Raw genomic sequence first — 14863 nt, 5'->3', positions numbered from 1 at the left:
ATGAAAGCCTTCGACGACACATTGTATTAATTCTACAGTGTTGGCTCCATGCCTTTCTCAAGACCCGCCCCACATCCGGGATTGTGCGCGTCGCTGTATTAAACTATTCCCCCATTCGGAAAATTCGAACCCGCCAATGAGAGGCAGGGGATTTTTGAAAAAAAGGGAGGGGGAAATGCCTGTCCGCTTTAGCCCCGCCCCCGAGCCACAAAGCCCCGCCCCCGTGGCTATAAAAGGCCGCGCCTTTGCCGAGGACGGGACCGGACAAGAAGTTCCTGCTCACTGGAGGCTCCCTTGACGAGTCGGACAGTGAGGAAGACTTTCGCCTTCCTTCCTTATTCTTTTTCCGGCTTCTGCCTCTTAAACCTCCGCTCTCCAGAAACATGGTAAGTGAGTGAAAGAGCTACACATGGAAAAAGGAGCCTTTCGAGTTCGGCTCTCCAAGTGTTAGGAATTGTGGGAGTTGGAAGTCCAAAACACCTGGAGGGCCGAAGTTTGCCCTCCCCTGCTTTAGAGGAAGGAGACCCATAGGCGGAGGAGGGAAAAGTTCTTGAGAACTCTCAGGATTCTGTAGCATTCAGTCAGGGCCGCTCAAGGGGTGCCAAACGGCTTTAATTCGACGGTGTAGATGCCGGATTTCTTCTTCCTGCTTCCTGAACGTGTGAGGAAAGGGACGAGCAGTGCCTCTCCAGGTCGAGAAGGAAGGAAAGCGCTTCTGCCGAAGTTGGTCCCCAAATCTCCCCGCCTTTGGAGAGTCGCACACGTGTCGCGTGGCGTGTTCGGAAGGGACATCCCCGGGCTGTACGCATCTGTGGCGGGGTGGGGCTTGATTGGCAGGGCTTCAGAGACCGATGTAACACGATTTCTGTTCCTGGGTTATAAATGCCATTTCCTAATTGGTAGTACTGTATCATAAAAACATGGCAAAAGTTTATGAACTGCCAAAACTTTGTGCTGTACATTTTGCAATAGTTTTTCAATGAATATCTCATAAGAGTTTCAACCAGTTCAACCTAGTTTGTGGCAGCCACAAAAACAAAGTTTCTGGAGGATAACAACTACTTTCTGAGGAAGTTCCACACACTTAAACAGGAAATAACACTTTCAAACCAGGAACAGATTTTTTTTTTCAAATTTTGTTACATAGTGTTATTTGGGCAGGGTGCCCAGATCACGCCTAGCTCCTTTCTGGAGTTGGATCTTCCCAAATGAACTTTTCCTTTGCCTAACTATGTGTCCCCCAAGACTCTGGCTGTCAGAGTAAGTTTATGGGGGTTCAATATTAATAAGGAGAGGGTTCAGAGATGGGGACAGTTTCTCTCTGGGTGCATCTACACTGTAGAATTAATGCCGTTTGACACCACTTTCACTTCTATAGTTTAATGTGATGGAATCCCGGGATTGTAGTTTGTCAAGGACTTTCTCCTTCTCTGCTAAATAATTATAGTGCCTTATTCCCAAAGCTATAATAATATGTTTACTGTGAGTTTTCTGAGCTGTATGGCCATGTTCCAGAAGTATTTTCTCCTGATGTTTTACCCACATCTATGTCAAGTATCTTCAGAGGTTGTGACTTCTATTGGAAACTAGGCCAGTGAGGTTCATATATCTGTGGAAGGTCCAGGGTGGGAGAAATAACTCTTGTTGGTTTGGAGGCAAGTGTGAATGTTGTAATTAATCACGTTGATTAGCATTTAATGGCATTGCAAGGTTCTTTCTCCCACCCTGGACCTTCCACAGGTATATAAAACTCCCTTGCTTTGTTTCCAATATACCTCACAACCTCTGAGGATGCCTGCCATAGATATAGGCAAAACATCAGGAGAGAATGCTTCTGGAACATGGCCACACAGCCTGGAAAACCCACAGCAACCCAGTGATTCCGGCCATGAAAGCCTTAGACAACACATAATCAAGTTGATTTATATCCCATCCTCTCTCCCCAGGGGACTCGGGCCATATTACAGCATAATAACACAATAAGTGCAATACAGTAAAATAAAAAAAATGAAACAGAACAATTAATAACACATCAATAAATATAAAACCACAATTCAGCACAATTAAATAGCAAAAATTAACAATAAAGTTATGAGCATTAGATTAACACAGTTGTTCCTCGGCTAAAAGTACAGCTCCCAGGATTCCATATAATTGAACCATGGCAGTCAAAGTGGTGTCCAGGCTGCATTCATTCTCCAGTGCAGATGTACTCTCTCCCTCTCTCCTGGGAGTTTTTGTAGGAAATAAATGGGAAGCGGCGGCACTAGGCTCTTGGTATCAGCCAGAGTTCAGTTCCGGGATCCCCAATTCCATGGCTGCTCCAGTCCTATAGTCAAATACTTCCTTAAAGTATATTCCACTAGACTTTGGGGCTCTTTTGAAATGATAAGAGTGAAATAATGTCCCTTATCTAAAATGGCAAAAATAAAAGTGCCTTTTGGAATTTATGTTTTACTACTTTAACCCAAGGATGGTTGAATCCATGCAACAGAGGGCCAACTATAAAATAATAATTCTTAATGGTGAGTGCACAAGAGTGCGGGAGACTTCCAGGTGGAGCCACTCCCAAGAATTTGGATGCCTGAGGCAAAATGCTGCTTGCACCTATGGCCCAGTTCAGGGAGCACTGCCAGCCTGAGGCCACTGGACAGTGCTGGGTGTACTATTGTGCTTAGGTGTGCTTAAGTACAGGGTCCCATTGGCTGGGGTAGGGGGGTGTCATCTTTTTGTCTGTTTTTTCCCCTTATGTGGTGCAATTCGAAATATGAAGGCTGTTTTGGAGGAATTTCAGACACAATGATAGTTTATATGTGTTGTTGAAGGCTTTCATGGCCAGAATCACTGGGTTGCTGTGAGTTTTCTGGGTTTTCTGGCCATGTTCCAGAAGCATTCTCTCCTGATGTTTTGCCCACATCTATAGCATCCTCATCAGAGCTTGTGAGGAAACTAAGCAAGGGAGGTTTATATATCTGTGGAAAGTCCAGGGTGGAAGAAAGAACTCTTGTCTGTTGGAGGCAGGTGGGAATGCTGCAATTAATCACCTTGATTAACATTGAAAAGCCGTGCAACAGACGAGTTATTTCTCCCACCCTGGACCTTCCACAGATATATAAATCTCACTTGACTAGTTTCCAAAATACCTCACAAAACTCTGAGGATGCCTGCCATAGATGTGGGTGAAACATCAGGAGAGAATGCTTCTTGAACATGGCCATACAGCTCAAAAAACTCACAGCAACCCATAGAGTTTATATATTATTTATTTTATTTCCAGCATTTATACCCCGCCCTTTTCACCCGAAGGGACTCAGGGCAGGGCAGCTTACAACAACAATATATGGGAGTGTGCCACAAAGCAGGCAGTGTTGGCCTACCGAGCTGACCTTCAGGGCCCAAGGAAAGGGGCCTCATAAGCACAGTGCCTCATTTGTCATAAACCCGGGCTGAGTTCTTTGAACAAGGCAGAGAATCTCGTTGTGCGTTGCCTGCTTACTAGGTCTGTGAATCTTTGCATAAAGGTTATTCCCCAAATTAGCTCATGCTGTATCATGAGGGAGCAGAAGAGATGCTGGTGGGAGATAGGGCACATTAACTTGCTCTGAGCTGCAGGATATGCCTTTCTTGTGGCTCCCGCATGGCAACCTGGTTGGTCGCATCATTTTCCTGGCTTCCGCTCCCTTTTGTGAATCATGTCCGCTGAGTCACTTTTCAGGGAAGGGGCCATTCAGAGGGGTGGTTCTGACTCAGAGGGAGGAGAGCCACCAATCCCAGAGCAGGCCTGGGAGGAGATTTGTGTCTCATGGCTCATCTGTTTCCCCGGCATTTCAAGTACGCCTCTCTCTGGCTGGGAAAACTGCGTTGTGAAAATTTCCCTATAGTCACCTTTTTAAAAAGTTGGTTGCCCATATCCATGGATTCAGCACTTGCAGATTCAACCACTAGCAGTCTTCAAAAATCCAAAAACCAAACCTTGATTTTGCCACTTTATATAAAGGACACCATTTTACCATTGTATTTGATATAAGGTCCACCATTTTACTATGCCATTCTATATAATGGGACTTGAGCATCCTTGGATGTTGGTATCAGTGGGAGTCCTGGCAGATATTATTGGACTGCTGTACATGTGGGGCACACTTAAAGCCAGGCCTCCTGAAACACAATAAATGTCTCAGTTGAAAGTGAAAGTGGCTCAGTTTGAATAGCAGTTGCGTCTGCAAAGATATTCTGTAAGGTATTTTATAGTAGAACATGGCATGAAGCTAGTTGTGAAGCAGCAGGGTGAAACTTATAAGCAATTTCATGGCTGTGCATCTCAGTGGGAAAATGCAAAACTAATGGATGGAATAGCTCTGTTGCATGACTCAACATTACTCCAGGAGAGTGCGAAAGATGCAATTGAAACATCCATTTTAAAAAGCATTATGTTGCTCAATAATACAATCTAAATCAATTCTAAAAATCTATCATGATTGAGAATGAAGTGGAATTTTCTATTTCAAGATTGGGAAGGTCATGCATTCTGTAGAAGCCTATATAAAAGTTGCTGTTAAGGCTGGTGTGTACTGAAGTAGAAAATTTCCCAAGTTCTCCCTCTGGGCTTTACAGTGGCACACCATCGAATCATAAAGGGCAGTTGCTACATGAGGCGTGGCTACTTCCGTATACTTGGTTTGTACTTTGGATTCTATTCATTTCCAGAATGTCATAATGACTCTTCTCCTATAAAGCCTGCCATACCATTACACACAGTGAGGCAACCAATGAGGTAGCAGTAACCAGGTTCTTAGTTTCTCAAAGTCCCAGCCATTCTCCTTTGTGGGTGTACTGAGTTGTGTGAGCCCCACAAGCCTGCCTTTTTGTTCCATAAGTTGGCCTGTTGCCTGAGAGGTCTGGTGGGAGGATGTTCAGAGACCACCAGTTCTGAAGGCACTGGATTCAATGACCAATCCAATCTCTTCCTGCCCATTCTCTTCCATGGTTTCCAGTGAAAGGTATGAGATATGTATGGAATAAAACATCTGGTCCTTGTAGTCTTCTGGGATGAATAGCCAGAGCATGTTTCACCTCTGTCTTTAAGGACAGTTGTGATTGCATCTCAAGGAACACACACACTTGGCATATAGCTGTAGTGAATGCTGGGTACTTTTGCCCAATGTTTGAGATGTCAGTCCATGAGGTTATGGACCCTGGAATGCAATCCCCATCAGACCTAGCCAGCACGATCAGTCTTGAGACGTAACTACACTGTTAGGCCTACCAATTCCTCATTCTTGTTCTAAAGATTAGGTTAGGATTGAATCTCTGATACTTTTAGGGGACAGCCATTCTGAGTTCCAGAAGCCCACAAAGTAGCAACTGCTTTCCCTTGGCTAGTTGTATTTACTTCTCTCCCCTCTCTTTTGTATGTTGTGAAAAACTGTGGTATTTAAAGTGGCCTTAAATTTGGGTGGGTGAGACCTGCACAGAATCCTCCCTCTTCTGCAGGTTGTTGCTGACTATTCCCCCAGCTAGGTATGACTAGTTAAAACAAGCCTAATCCGGCTGGGAGGTACTCATTAACACAGGGGTCCTCAAACTTTTTAAGCAGGGGGCCGGTCCACAATCCTTCAGACTGTTGAGGGGCCAAATTATCATTTGAAAAAGAAATACGAACAAATCCCTATGCACACTGCACATGTCTTATTTGTAGAGCAAAACAACAACAACAAAGAACAATAAAATATTTTAAAATGAAAACAATTTTAACCAACATAAACCTATCAGGCCAATGAGATAGTCAAGTTAATTAGGATTGTTGTTGTTGTTGTGTGCCTTCAAGTCAAGTGGGCGAGCCTAAGTCTAAAATTATTTATTTATTCATTTACTACATTTATTTACTACATTTATATCCAACCCTTCTCACCCCGAAGGGAACTCAGAGCAGCTGTATGTACATACAATATATTATATTATTAGCATAGCACAATATTAGCATTATATATTACTATATTGAACTATACCACTATACTGTAATATTATATGTAATATATAACATGTAATTAATATTATTATATGGTATTAGTATTACATTGTATAACATGATAATATTATCAATATCATATGTATATATAATATATTATATTATTAAAACTGATATAAAAATATTATATTATAAATGAGGGTGGGGGCCAGGTAAATGACCTTGGAGGGCCGCATCCGGCCCCCGGGCCTTAGTTTGGGGACCCCTGCATTAACAGATAGATGGATACTTCAGCACAGACTTGGGAGCCAAAGGGAGCTCTAGACTCTATAGTTTTCTCAGTGAAGAACCTGGGACATAGCCTGTACTTTGGTTGTTCCAAATTATATTTTCCTGTGCCTATTGTAAATGTATGGAATTGCTAAATAAAATAAGTGGAAGTGGAGATGTTGTTGTTGTTGTTATTATTATTATTATATTTCTTACCTTCTCTTTGTGGTTCAAAGCAGGTTACAACATAGGTAAAATACATAATCATTATATAAAATATACCTATTAAATATATTTCTACAAAATACATATATTAAAATACACAGAACAATGATTAAAATATAGTGTACACAAGACACTATTATTTTGACTCCTCGGGCCTGTTTCTTTTGTTTTCCCTTCAGTCAACAATGTCACATGGTTTCTCTGGCTTTGGTTAAAATGTCCAGAAAATTCCCTGATGTGGGGATGCCTCAGAGCCCCCAGCTTGACCTATTGCCCTTTTGCATATTTGTAGAGGGCTGTGAGTGCAGAATGGGATTTCAAATTGCTAAGGAATCCCTGGTGCTGCGGGCTATATTCCACAGGAAGGAACTGGCAAAATCACTCAAGTTTTCCTTGCTTAAAAAAATCCTATGGGGTCACCAGAAGTCAACAGGCAACTTGAAATTATGATTAGCTATGTGAAAAATAGTGCTCAGCAGCTGGAAGCCAGAGATAGATACAGAGGATGACCCTGATGTGATGCTGGCCCTGACTCCCCTTTGCTGGATATATTGTGTTGCCACAGACACAATGACTCAGCCAGCCTCTGGGTGGTTCTGAGTCACACCCAAGGTTTCCTGGGCTGATTAGGAATGAGCAACAATATCTAAGATACAATCACTGAACAGCAGGGGGAGGGTTGCAATATGACTCGCTCTAGAGATCAGCCCCTCTTTGAAACCCCTTGGGGAAGGGTGGGGGAGCATCTGGCCTTCCAGACCTTTTGGCCTCCAGTTCTTACTTGTTCCAACCAGAATGACCTATGGTAAGGAATTAGAGACTCCGGCATCTGGGGACCAGTGGCTCTTCTTATTAACCCCTTTTTGAATGGGGAAAGAAGGTACTATCCAGCAGCCCATCAGTGTGTTCTTTGATCAGGATAGATATGCCTCTCTTTTTCAATCACATCGTTATCTTTCCAAAAGCATAGAGCTAAATCCCATTTTGTCCCAGGCTGGGAAGTATGTTTTATGGAACTGCATTTTAATATGTGTGTTTGTAGAACCTTTATAGTATGTGTACACACTACTGTGCTGTGCTGTAACCCACCTGAGCCATGGGGAGAGGCAGGTAAGAAATAAATTATTGTTATATGAAGCAGATTTATATCATCCCACTGACTCAATTGGTCTACTCCAGTTGAGACTAGCAACTGAACCTAGGCCATATTCATGCATGTTTATGATGTGTTTGTTTTGATTGGGACACCTTTGAAGTCCTGAATAAAACCAAGTGAGTAGAAAAGTAGCCTTCAAGGAGACACTTGGTCTACCTTTATTCTAGATACTGGGCAGGCAACTCGGTGCCAGTAAATTATAGGAGCTACAGTACTGTTGTGAAAGCACTAACTACTAACTGAAGTTGAATGCTGCTAGGGCAATAACACATATGGTCTGTAAACAAGGCACAGACAGTAAAAATGTTTTATGGGGTCCCATTAAAAAGTTCACATAGTATGGCTACTGCACTCCCATCCCTATTGGCTTCCTTGTTGCATCAGACACAAAAGCAAACCCCATGGATTACATGGGGATGTTATATGTGCACATATATCTGTTCATGTTTAGTTGAATAAGGCCTACTGCATTCCTCTTCAGATACTCACAAATCAGCATACATACAATTGCTGGATTCCAGTACAGAGTTGGGTGTAGCCTTGATTTTCCTGTATTCAACAAAAAATACTAAATCCTTTAGGAAAATCCTTTCTTACAACCTATTGTAGAAACCTCACCGCAGGTCACCTGAGAGGATATATGCCTTAGTCATATAAAGCTAAAAAAGAGAACTTAAAACAAGACTGGGCAGTTGTCAGACCTGCAGGATCGACCATAATTTGGTTCCTACTAGAAGCTCAAGAACAACCAGATGGTGGTTCTGTAATATGTACCTTCATATTGTAGTGGTAAAGAGTTCTAGCCAAATTTCAGTCAGAAATTCAGTCAGTCCTTTTTTTTTGAAGGATTGTGATTGTCATTTACTAGGGCAGAGCTGCCTACATGTGAACAGATTTAGATTTCGGATTGCTAGATCTTGGGGCTTGGCCCTGAGTTTTTGCGGGTCATTTCCAGGTGAGAGGGAAGGGAGCAAATTCTCCGGTTTTGGTGAGCTCAGTTATAAGCAAAAGGACAGGTCAGTATGGAAATCAGTAAGCATTTCTGTCAGTAAATTAGAATGAAATGGGTCTCCCATTTCAACTTGCTCTGAGAACAGCCCCTTAAGATTTCTGTCTTGATTATCAAATATATTTTCCCTGTCAATCTTTGTGTGTTTGAATGAAATCTGAGCAACTGAAGTTGATCCTTGAAAGATTAATGCTTAATAACACCACCAGGGGCCAGTCCTAGGTTTCGGGGGCCTTAAAAAGTCCTGAACCGGCAGTAAAGGTGGACATCGCATGTCTCCCAGGGCCACTTTTGTGTTCCCTTAGGCTTTTTTCAGATGCCTAAAGCCTCCTAAACAAGACAGATGGCATTAAGCATGGTTTTAGTACTAGTAGAATGAGGCCCAAGGTGTTTCCTCAAAAGCCCACTTCCTTGTTGCTTCAGTTTAGATTGGAGTGGAAAGGATCGTCTCATTTACAAAACAACTGGTAGTTGCAAACCTTTGGTGATGCACAGAAATTGGCGAGCTCAAGAGATTCTGCTTCTGCCCACCCAGTCATAGGGAAATTTTGGGAATGTAGTCTTCTGATAAGCTGGCGGTATAACTGCTCTTCTCATTTAAGCCATTTTGTCCATTGACTCATTCTTCCGAGATGGTTCACGGTGGTAATAGGGAAGATTTTAGTCTCCGAAACTGCATTTCTCCCTACTGCTTATCTAACCCTTTGTGCTGCTGTGAGTCAGATGACGAGAGCTGGCTGGCTTAAGCTGGCTTAAAAGAGGTTGGAGAAGAAGAGAGAAGAAACCTTTTAAAGATTAGAATTAAAGGAATAATGAATGAGCTCAGTGAGTAATAGATGGTTACTAGATTGCTCTTTATCCCAAACATGAAGGGGCAGAGGTGAGACAGTTTGTATGCTTAATTAGGAATGCTTCTGAAATCGGGAAAACTTGCTTTTTTGAAATCCAAAAATTAGCAATTTGAAACAGCAGATGTCCAGCTTACTTGTTACTGTTCTCCTCAGAAAAGATAATGGTTAAGGAAGAGGAGGGGAGCTAGTTTTAACTGGTTTACATAGTGATATGTTACATATGGGGAAAATGTTGTCTTTTACGAATTGCATGATGATTTTATGCAATTAACATAACAAATATATAGATTTTTTAAAAGAAAGGATAATAGCAGAGCTCATATTTATCTGCAGCATTTCTCTGATCAAAGATTGCCAGACTTCAGATACTTATTACATGACACTTTACCACAGTCTTCTAGCAATAGGCAACATGTTCAATCCATAACTAGATGTAACTCAAAGCATATTTTTTTCTGTTCTAGAAATAATATCATATATTGGTGGCTTATTTTCAGGGGTATAACCAAGCATGCCCATAGCAAAACCAAGTCTTATTAATGATGGCAAGGGTATGCAGACTTGTAGGACTAAGTGTGTTGTTTTTGCACTAAGAGGATAAACCTGTTGCAAATACGCTTAGAATTTAAGGTTTTTGAGCTCAGGCATTTGTTTTGGATAAAAAATTTCACAATCCTTACACAGAAAATTCCATTACTGATTACCCAAAGCTTGCTTAACTTCAGCAGGATGATTTAGGTTACAGAGTTGGGAAGTAATTTTGCTTTTGTTAAATAGTTAAAAACCCCAAATCCCTACTGATCTTGTGCAAATTGATCAGCTCCATCTTTTGTTGTGGGATAAGCTATAATAAACTATCTAAATTCTTCAGATGTCTTTGTGCATTCATCTATAGTTCAGGTTTTCTCCTCATGCATCTGATCTGGAGGACACTAGTCAATAAAAAAACTTTGGCTTAAACTTTTAAAATAAACTGATTATCTGCTGTGATGGCACAGTGTTAAATTCCTTACTTTGGGATGGGCTTACTTTGGAGTGTAATTGTTTTTCTTTGCAGCGTGAGTGCATCTCCATCCACGTTGGCCAAGCCGGAGTCCAGATTGGCAATGCCTGCTGGGAGCTCTACTGCCTTGAGCATGGCATCCAGCCTGATGGGCAGATGCCCAGCGACAAGACCATTGGGGGAGGAGACGACTCCTTCAACACTTTCTTCAGTGAGACGGGAGCTGGCAAACATGTCCCCAGGGCTGTCTTTGTAGACTTGGAGCCAACTGTGATTGGTGCGTATGCAAGCTATATCACAAACACTCTTTAGAGACAAGATGCCAGAGGAGAGGGCTAAAGATCAATGGGTGGGTGCTTTATGCAGAAGGTTCTTTGCTAATATGCAGTATTTCTGATTAAAGGGCAGCAAGTAGAAAGAGTAGGGCTTAGTTGTGTTTGAGACATTAGAGCAGAGTTTCTGTGCCAGGATTCTTTAAGAGGAAGTCTTTAAGTGTGCTAAGAAACTTTTAAAAATTGTAGATAGATTGTATGCAGGAGTTTCCTGAGAACTGAAAATTATTTTAAGACTTCCTCCAGGATAAAAATGTCAAGAAAGGGTGCACATAGGTTTATAATGAAGTAAACAAGTGGACTAAATATACTAATAATCTGACTTGATCTAAAGCATTATCATAATGTCAAGAATTTGAGAAAGTAATGTTTGTGGGCTATGACTCTCACATTCCCCCAGCTCATCTGACCACTCTGTTCTAGAACAGATCTTTTCAAACGTTTCATGTTGGTGACATACTTTTTAGACATGAATCATTTCAGCTTTCCTAGCAAACTGGAGGTTGAATCATAAACTGTAATAATGAAATGTATGGAGATACAACATATATCATGAAAACTTTTCACTTATATTTAGAAAGCTCAGTCCTAGAAGCACAGCTCCACCCTGTTCATCCAATATATTTTTTTCTTTTGGTAATCCTTTGATCTAGTCTCGCAGCTCAGTCCTTCCTAAAATCATTGAAAGTATTAATTTTATGTAACTGAGGAATTTCATTTACGGAACTTGCTGAATCAGTAGTTCAGTTCACATCACACCAGAGTGGTCTAAATGTTCCCCTTTTCCAACCTCTCTGTTCTCTCTGCAGATGAAGTGCGCACAGGAACCTACCGACAGCTCTTCCACCCTGAGCAGCTCATCACTGGCAAGGAAGATGCAGCCAACAACTATGCCAGGGGCCACTACACCATTGGCAAGGAGATCATTGACTTGGTCCTGGACAGGATCAGGAAGCTGGTAAGCATCTTTTGTCTTAAAGATGACCTGGGCACAATGGAAAAATGAAAATGGGGCTGAGAAAGTCCCATGTGGTATCTAGCCAAGCAGATTTGTATTTTTATGCTTACATTTTCCCCATGCTCTTTACATTGGGCATGGGCACATTACGACTTTCCAAGTGAATTGGAATTCCCATGGACTATTTTGTCATGGACTATTTTGGTTAGGGATGATGCAAGATTACAGTAGGACAACACCTGGAGGACTGTAAAATACGCAACTCTGATTTAGATGTTGGTTGATTTTTTTTTAAGTAACTGTTTTGTTTTGGTCAGTGACCAGCATTAAAATTAACAGTAATTTATTCCCACAGGCTGATCAATGTACAGGTCTCCAGGGCTTTCTGGTCTTCCACAGCTTTGGTGGTGGCACGGGCTCTGGGTTTACCTCCTTGCTGATGGAGCGTCTCTCTGTTGACTATGGGAAGAAGTCCAAGCTGGAGTTCTCCATCTACCCAGCCCCCCAAGTCTCCACAGCCGTAGTTGAGCCCTACAACTCCATTCTGACCACCCACACCACCCTGGAGCACTCCGACTGCGCCTTCATGGTAGACAATGAAGCTATCTATGACATCTGCCGCAGAAACCTCGACATCGAGCGCCCCACTTACACCAACCTTAACCGCCTGATCAGCCAGATTGTGTCCTCCATCACAGCCTCCCTACGATTTGATGGTGCCCTGAATGTAGATCTAACCGAATTCCAGACCAACTTGGTGCCCTATCCCCGTATCCACTTCCCCTTGGCCACTTATGCCCCAGTCATCTCTGCTGAGAAAGCTTACCATGAACAGCTAACTGTAGCTGAGATCACCAATGCTTGCTTTGAGCCGGCCAACCAGATGGTGAAATGTGACCCTCGTCACGGTAAATATATGGCCTGCTGCCTCTTATACCGTGGGGATGTGGTTCCAAAAGATGTCAATGCTGCCATTGCCACCATCAAGACCAAACGTAGCATCCAGTTTGTGGACTGGTGTCCCACTGGTTTCAAGGTGGGCATCAACTATCAGCCACCCACAGTGGTCCCCGGGGGTGACCTGGCCAAAGTGCAGCGTGCCGTCTGCATGTTGAGCAACACCACCGCCATTGCGGAGGCCTGGGCTCGCCTGGACCACAAGTTTGACCTGATGTATGCCAAGCGTGCCTTTGTCCACTGGTACGTCGGGGAGGGGATGGAGGAAGGAGAGTTCTCCGAGGCCCGGGAAGACATGGCTGCCCTGGAAAAGGATTATGAAGAAGTAGGAGCAGACAGTGCTGAGGGGGAAGATGAAGGGGAAGAATACTAATTTTGTATGGGGTTTTGTTTTGCGCTTTTTACTCCTGTCACTGTCTGTTGTGCCAACTCTCATTAAAAGCTGTCTTCAGATGAAAGCAGTCTTGTTCCTTTCTTTGTAGAACAAGCTGTGCCCTGTCTTACTGAGCTGCATAAAGAGTGTAGGCCAGGGACCTGCTATGCTCTGGTGTCAGCTGAGAACGTCCTGGCTGAATAATTTGAATGGGATTGGTTGGCTGTTAACTTGGCAAGGCATGAATGGTTCTGCGTCAGGGCAATGTAAACGTTTGCAACCAGTGAAGCTTGCAAGGGCAATGACCTAGAAATTTGCAGCACTCTAGTAATTTGGTGGTGACAGGAAGGGTATCCCCCTAATTGGACACATGGTCTTCCTGTCTATGGGTGGCTTATCAAGTTACTACATAGGATGAATTTGTTTTTCTTCTCAAGCAGATATTCTAGGAGATATTCATCACAAATCAATCTCTCTAAATCTGATGTGCACGAGATGTTTGGGGGATCCCTTCTATTTATTCCCCAACCAGAAATGCTGTTGACTATGCTGATTGGGGATTATGCAAATTGTAGTTTAAAACATCTAGATAGGGGGAAACTACCCAAAAAGCAAAATACATAATTGCCAAGTTAACATTCTAAAACAGTATTAAGGACATTTTGAGATATATTTTTGAAAAAATATCATTTTGACACCAAAGCATTCTTGCAGCAAGAATCTAGAGATTGTTTGGGCTGCTTAACAAGAATCCAAACACTGGGGCCTGATTCGTATCAGAGGTTTACTAATGGGGGTTATAGCAATGCAATTATTTTTAGGGCATTGCGCAAATAGGTATGCCTCCTTTCACAGTTCCTATTCTCTGGCTTAGCAAGAGTAGCTGGACATCACTCAAACATATAGTCAGTGGTGGAGAGTGGAGATGTACTTAGTGGTGTCTAACCACTGGAAGGCCCAGAAGTTGAAGGAGCTTCATCATCCCAGGCATTTTTATTGTGTCAAAAGCAACTTAAGGTTGTGGGAACCTTAGTGCCACCACGGTCAAAGGCACTTTGGTGAGGACATGGAAGAAGGCCTTCTTGATCGAAGCTCCTGTCCTGTGGGATTGCTTCCTTTATTGTGTCAGAAGTGACTTGAGAACATATTGCAAGTCGCTTCTGGTGTGAGAAATTTGGCCATCTACAGAGACGTCGTCCAGGGGATGCCCGGATGTGTTAATTGGGAGGCTTCTCTCATGTTCTTGCAACCTAGAGCTGATAGATGGGAGCTCATCTCATCTCGTGGATTTGAACTGGCAACCTTCAGGTCAGCAGCCCAGCTTTCGGTCAGCAGTTCAGCTGGCACAAGGGTTTAACCCATTGCATCCCAGGCTGATGCAGATATACTGTATTTCTCAAGTCACTGATTGGCTTCAATCAGATTCAGCTACTGTGTAATAGACCTAAGGAACCTGATCTTGGAAGCCAAGTAGGGTCACTTCTGGTTAGTACCTGGATGGGAGACCAATGGATACTAGGTGCTGTGGGCTATATTTCAGAGTATACATTTCTGAGTATTCCTTGCCTATGAAATTCAAGGGATTGCATTGCCATAAATTCACACGCGACTTGAAGGCACACACACACAGTGGAAGGCAAAGAGGTGCCAGTGTTTCTTCTTTATATAACAGGATGGACTTTGATAACCTGTAAAAAGCCGAGTAGCACTACTGATAGACTGGATTGGTCCCCTGGTTTTCATTGCACTATTTAAGAAATTTGT

General features: G+C 42.7%; 1 protein-coding gene across 1 annotated transcript; it reads left to right on the top strand.

The window, feature by feature from the left end:
* Window positions 1-226: 226 nt before the first annotated feature.
* LOC100562036 (tubulin alpha-1C chain) lies at window positions 227-13184 on the top strand. The gene is made up of 4 exons (XM_003223189.4): window positions 227-386; window positions 10534-10756; window positions 11621-11769; window positions 12125-13184. Exons 1-4 carry the CDS (start codon window positions 384-386, stop codon window positions 13097-13099), a joined length of 1350 nt encoding a protein of 449 aa, XP_003223237.1. The 5' UTR covers window positions 227-383; the 3' UTR covers window positions 13100-13184.
* Window positions 13185-14863: the final 1679 nt, after the last annotated feature.

The sequence above is a fragment of the Anolis carolinensis genome, chromosome 2 (assembly GCF_035594765.1).
Source record: "Anolis carolinensis isolate JA03-04 chromosome 2, rAnoCar3.1.pri, whole genome shotgun sequence".
Lineage (NCBI taxonomy): Eukaryota > Metazoa > Chordata > Lepidosauria > Squamata > Dactyloidae > Anolis > Anolis carolinensis.
The sequence above is the reverse complement of the archived record's forward strand: the minus strand, read 5'-3'. Positions and strand labels throughout refer to the sequence as shown.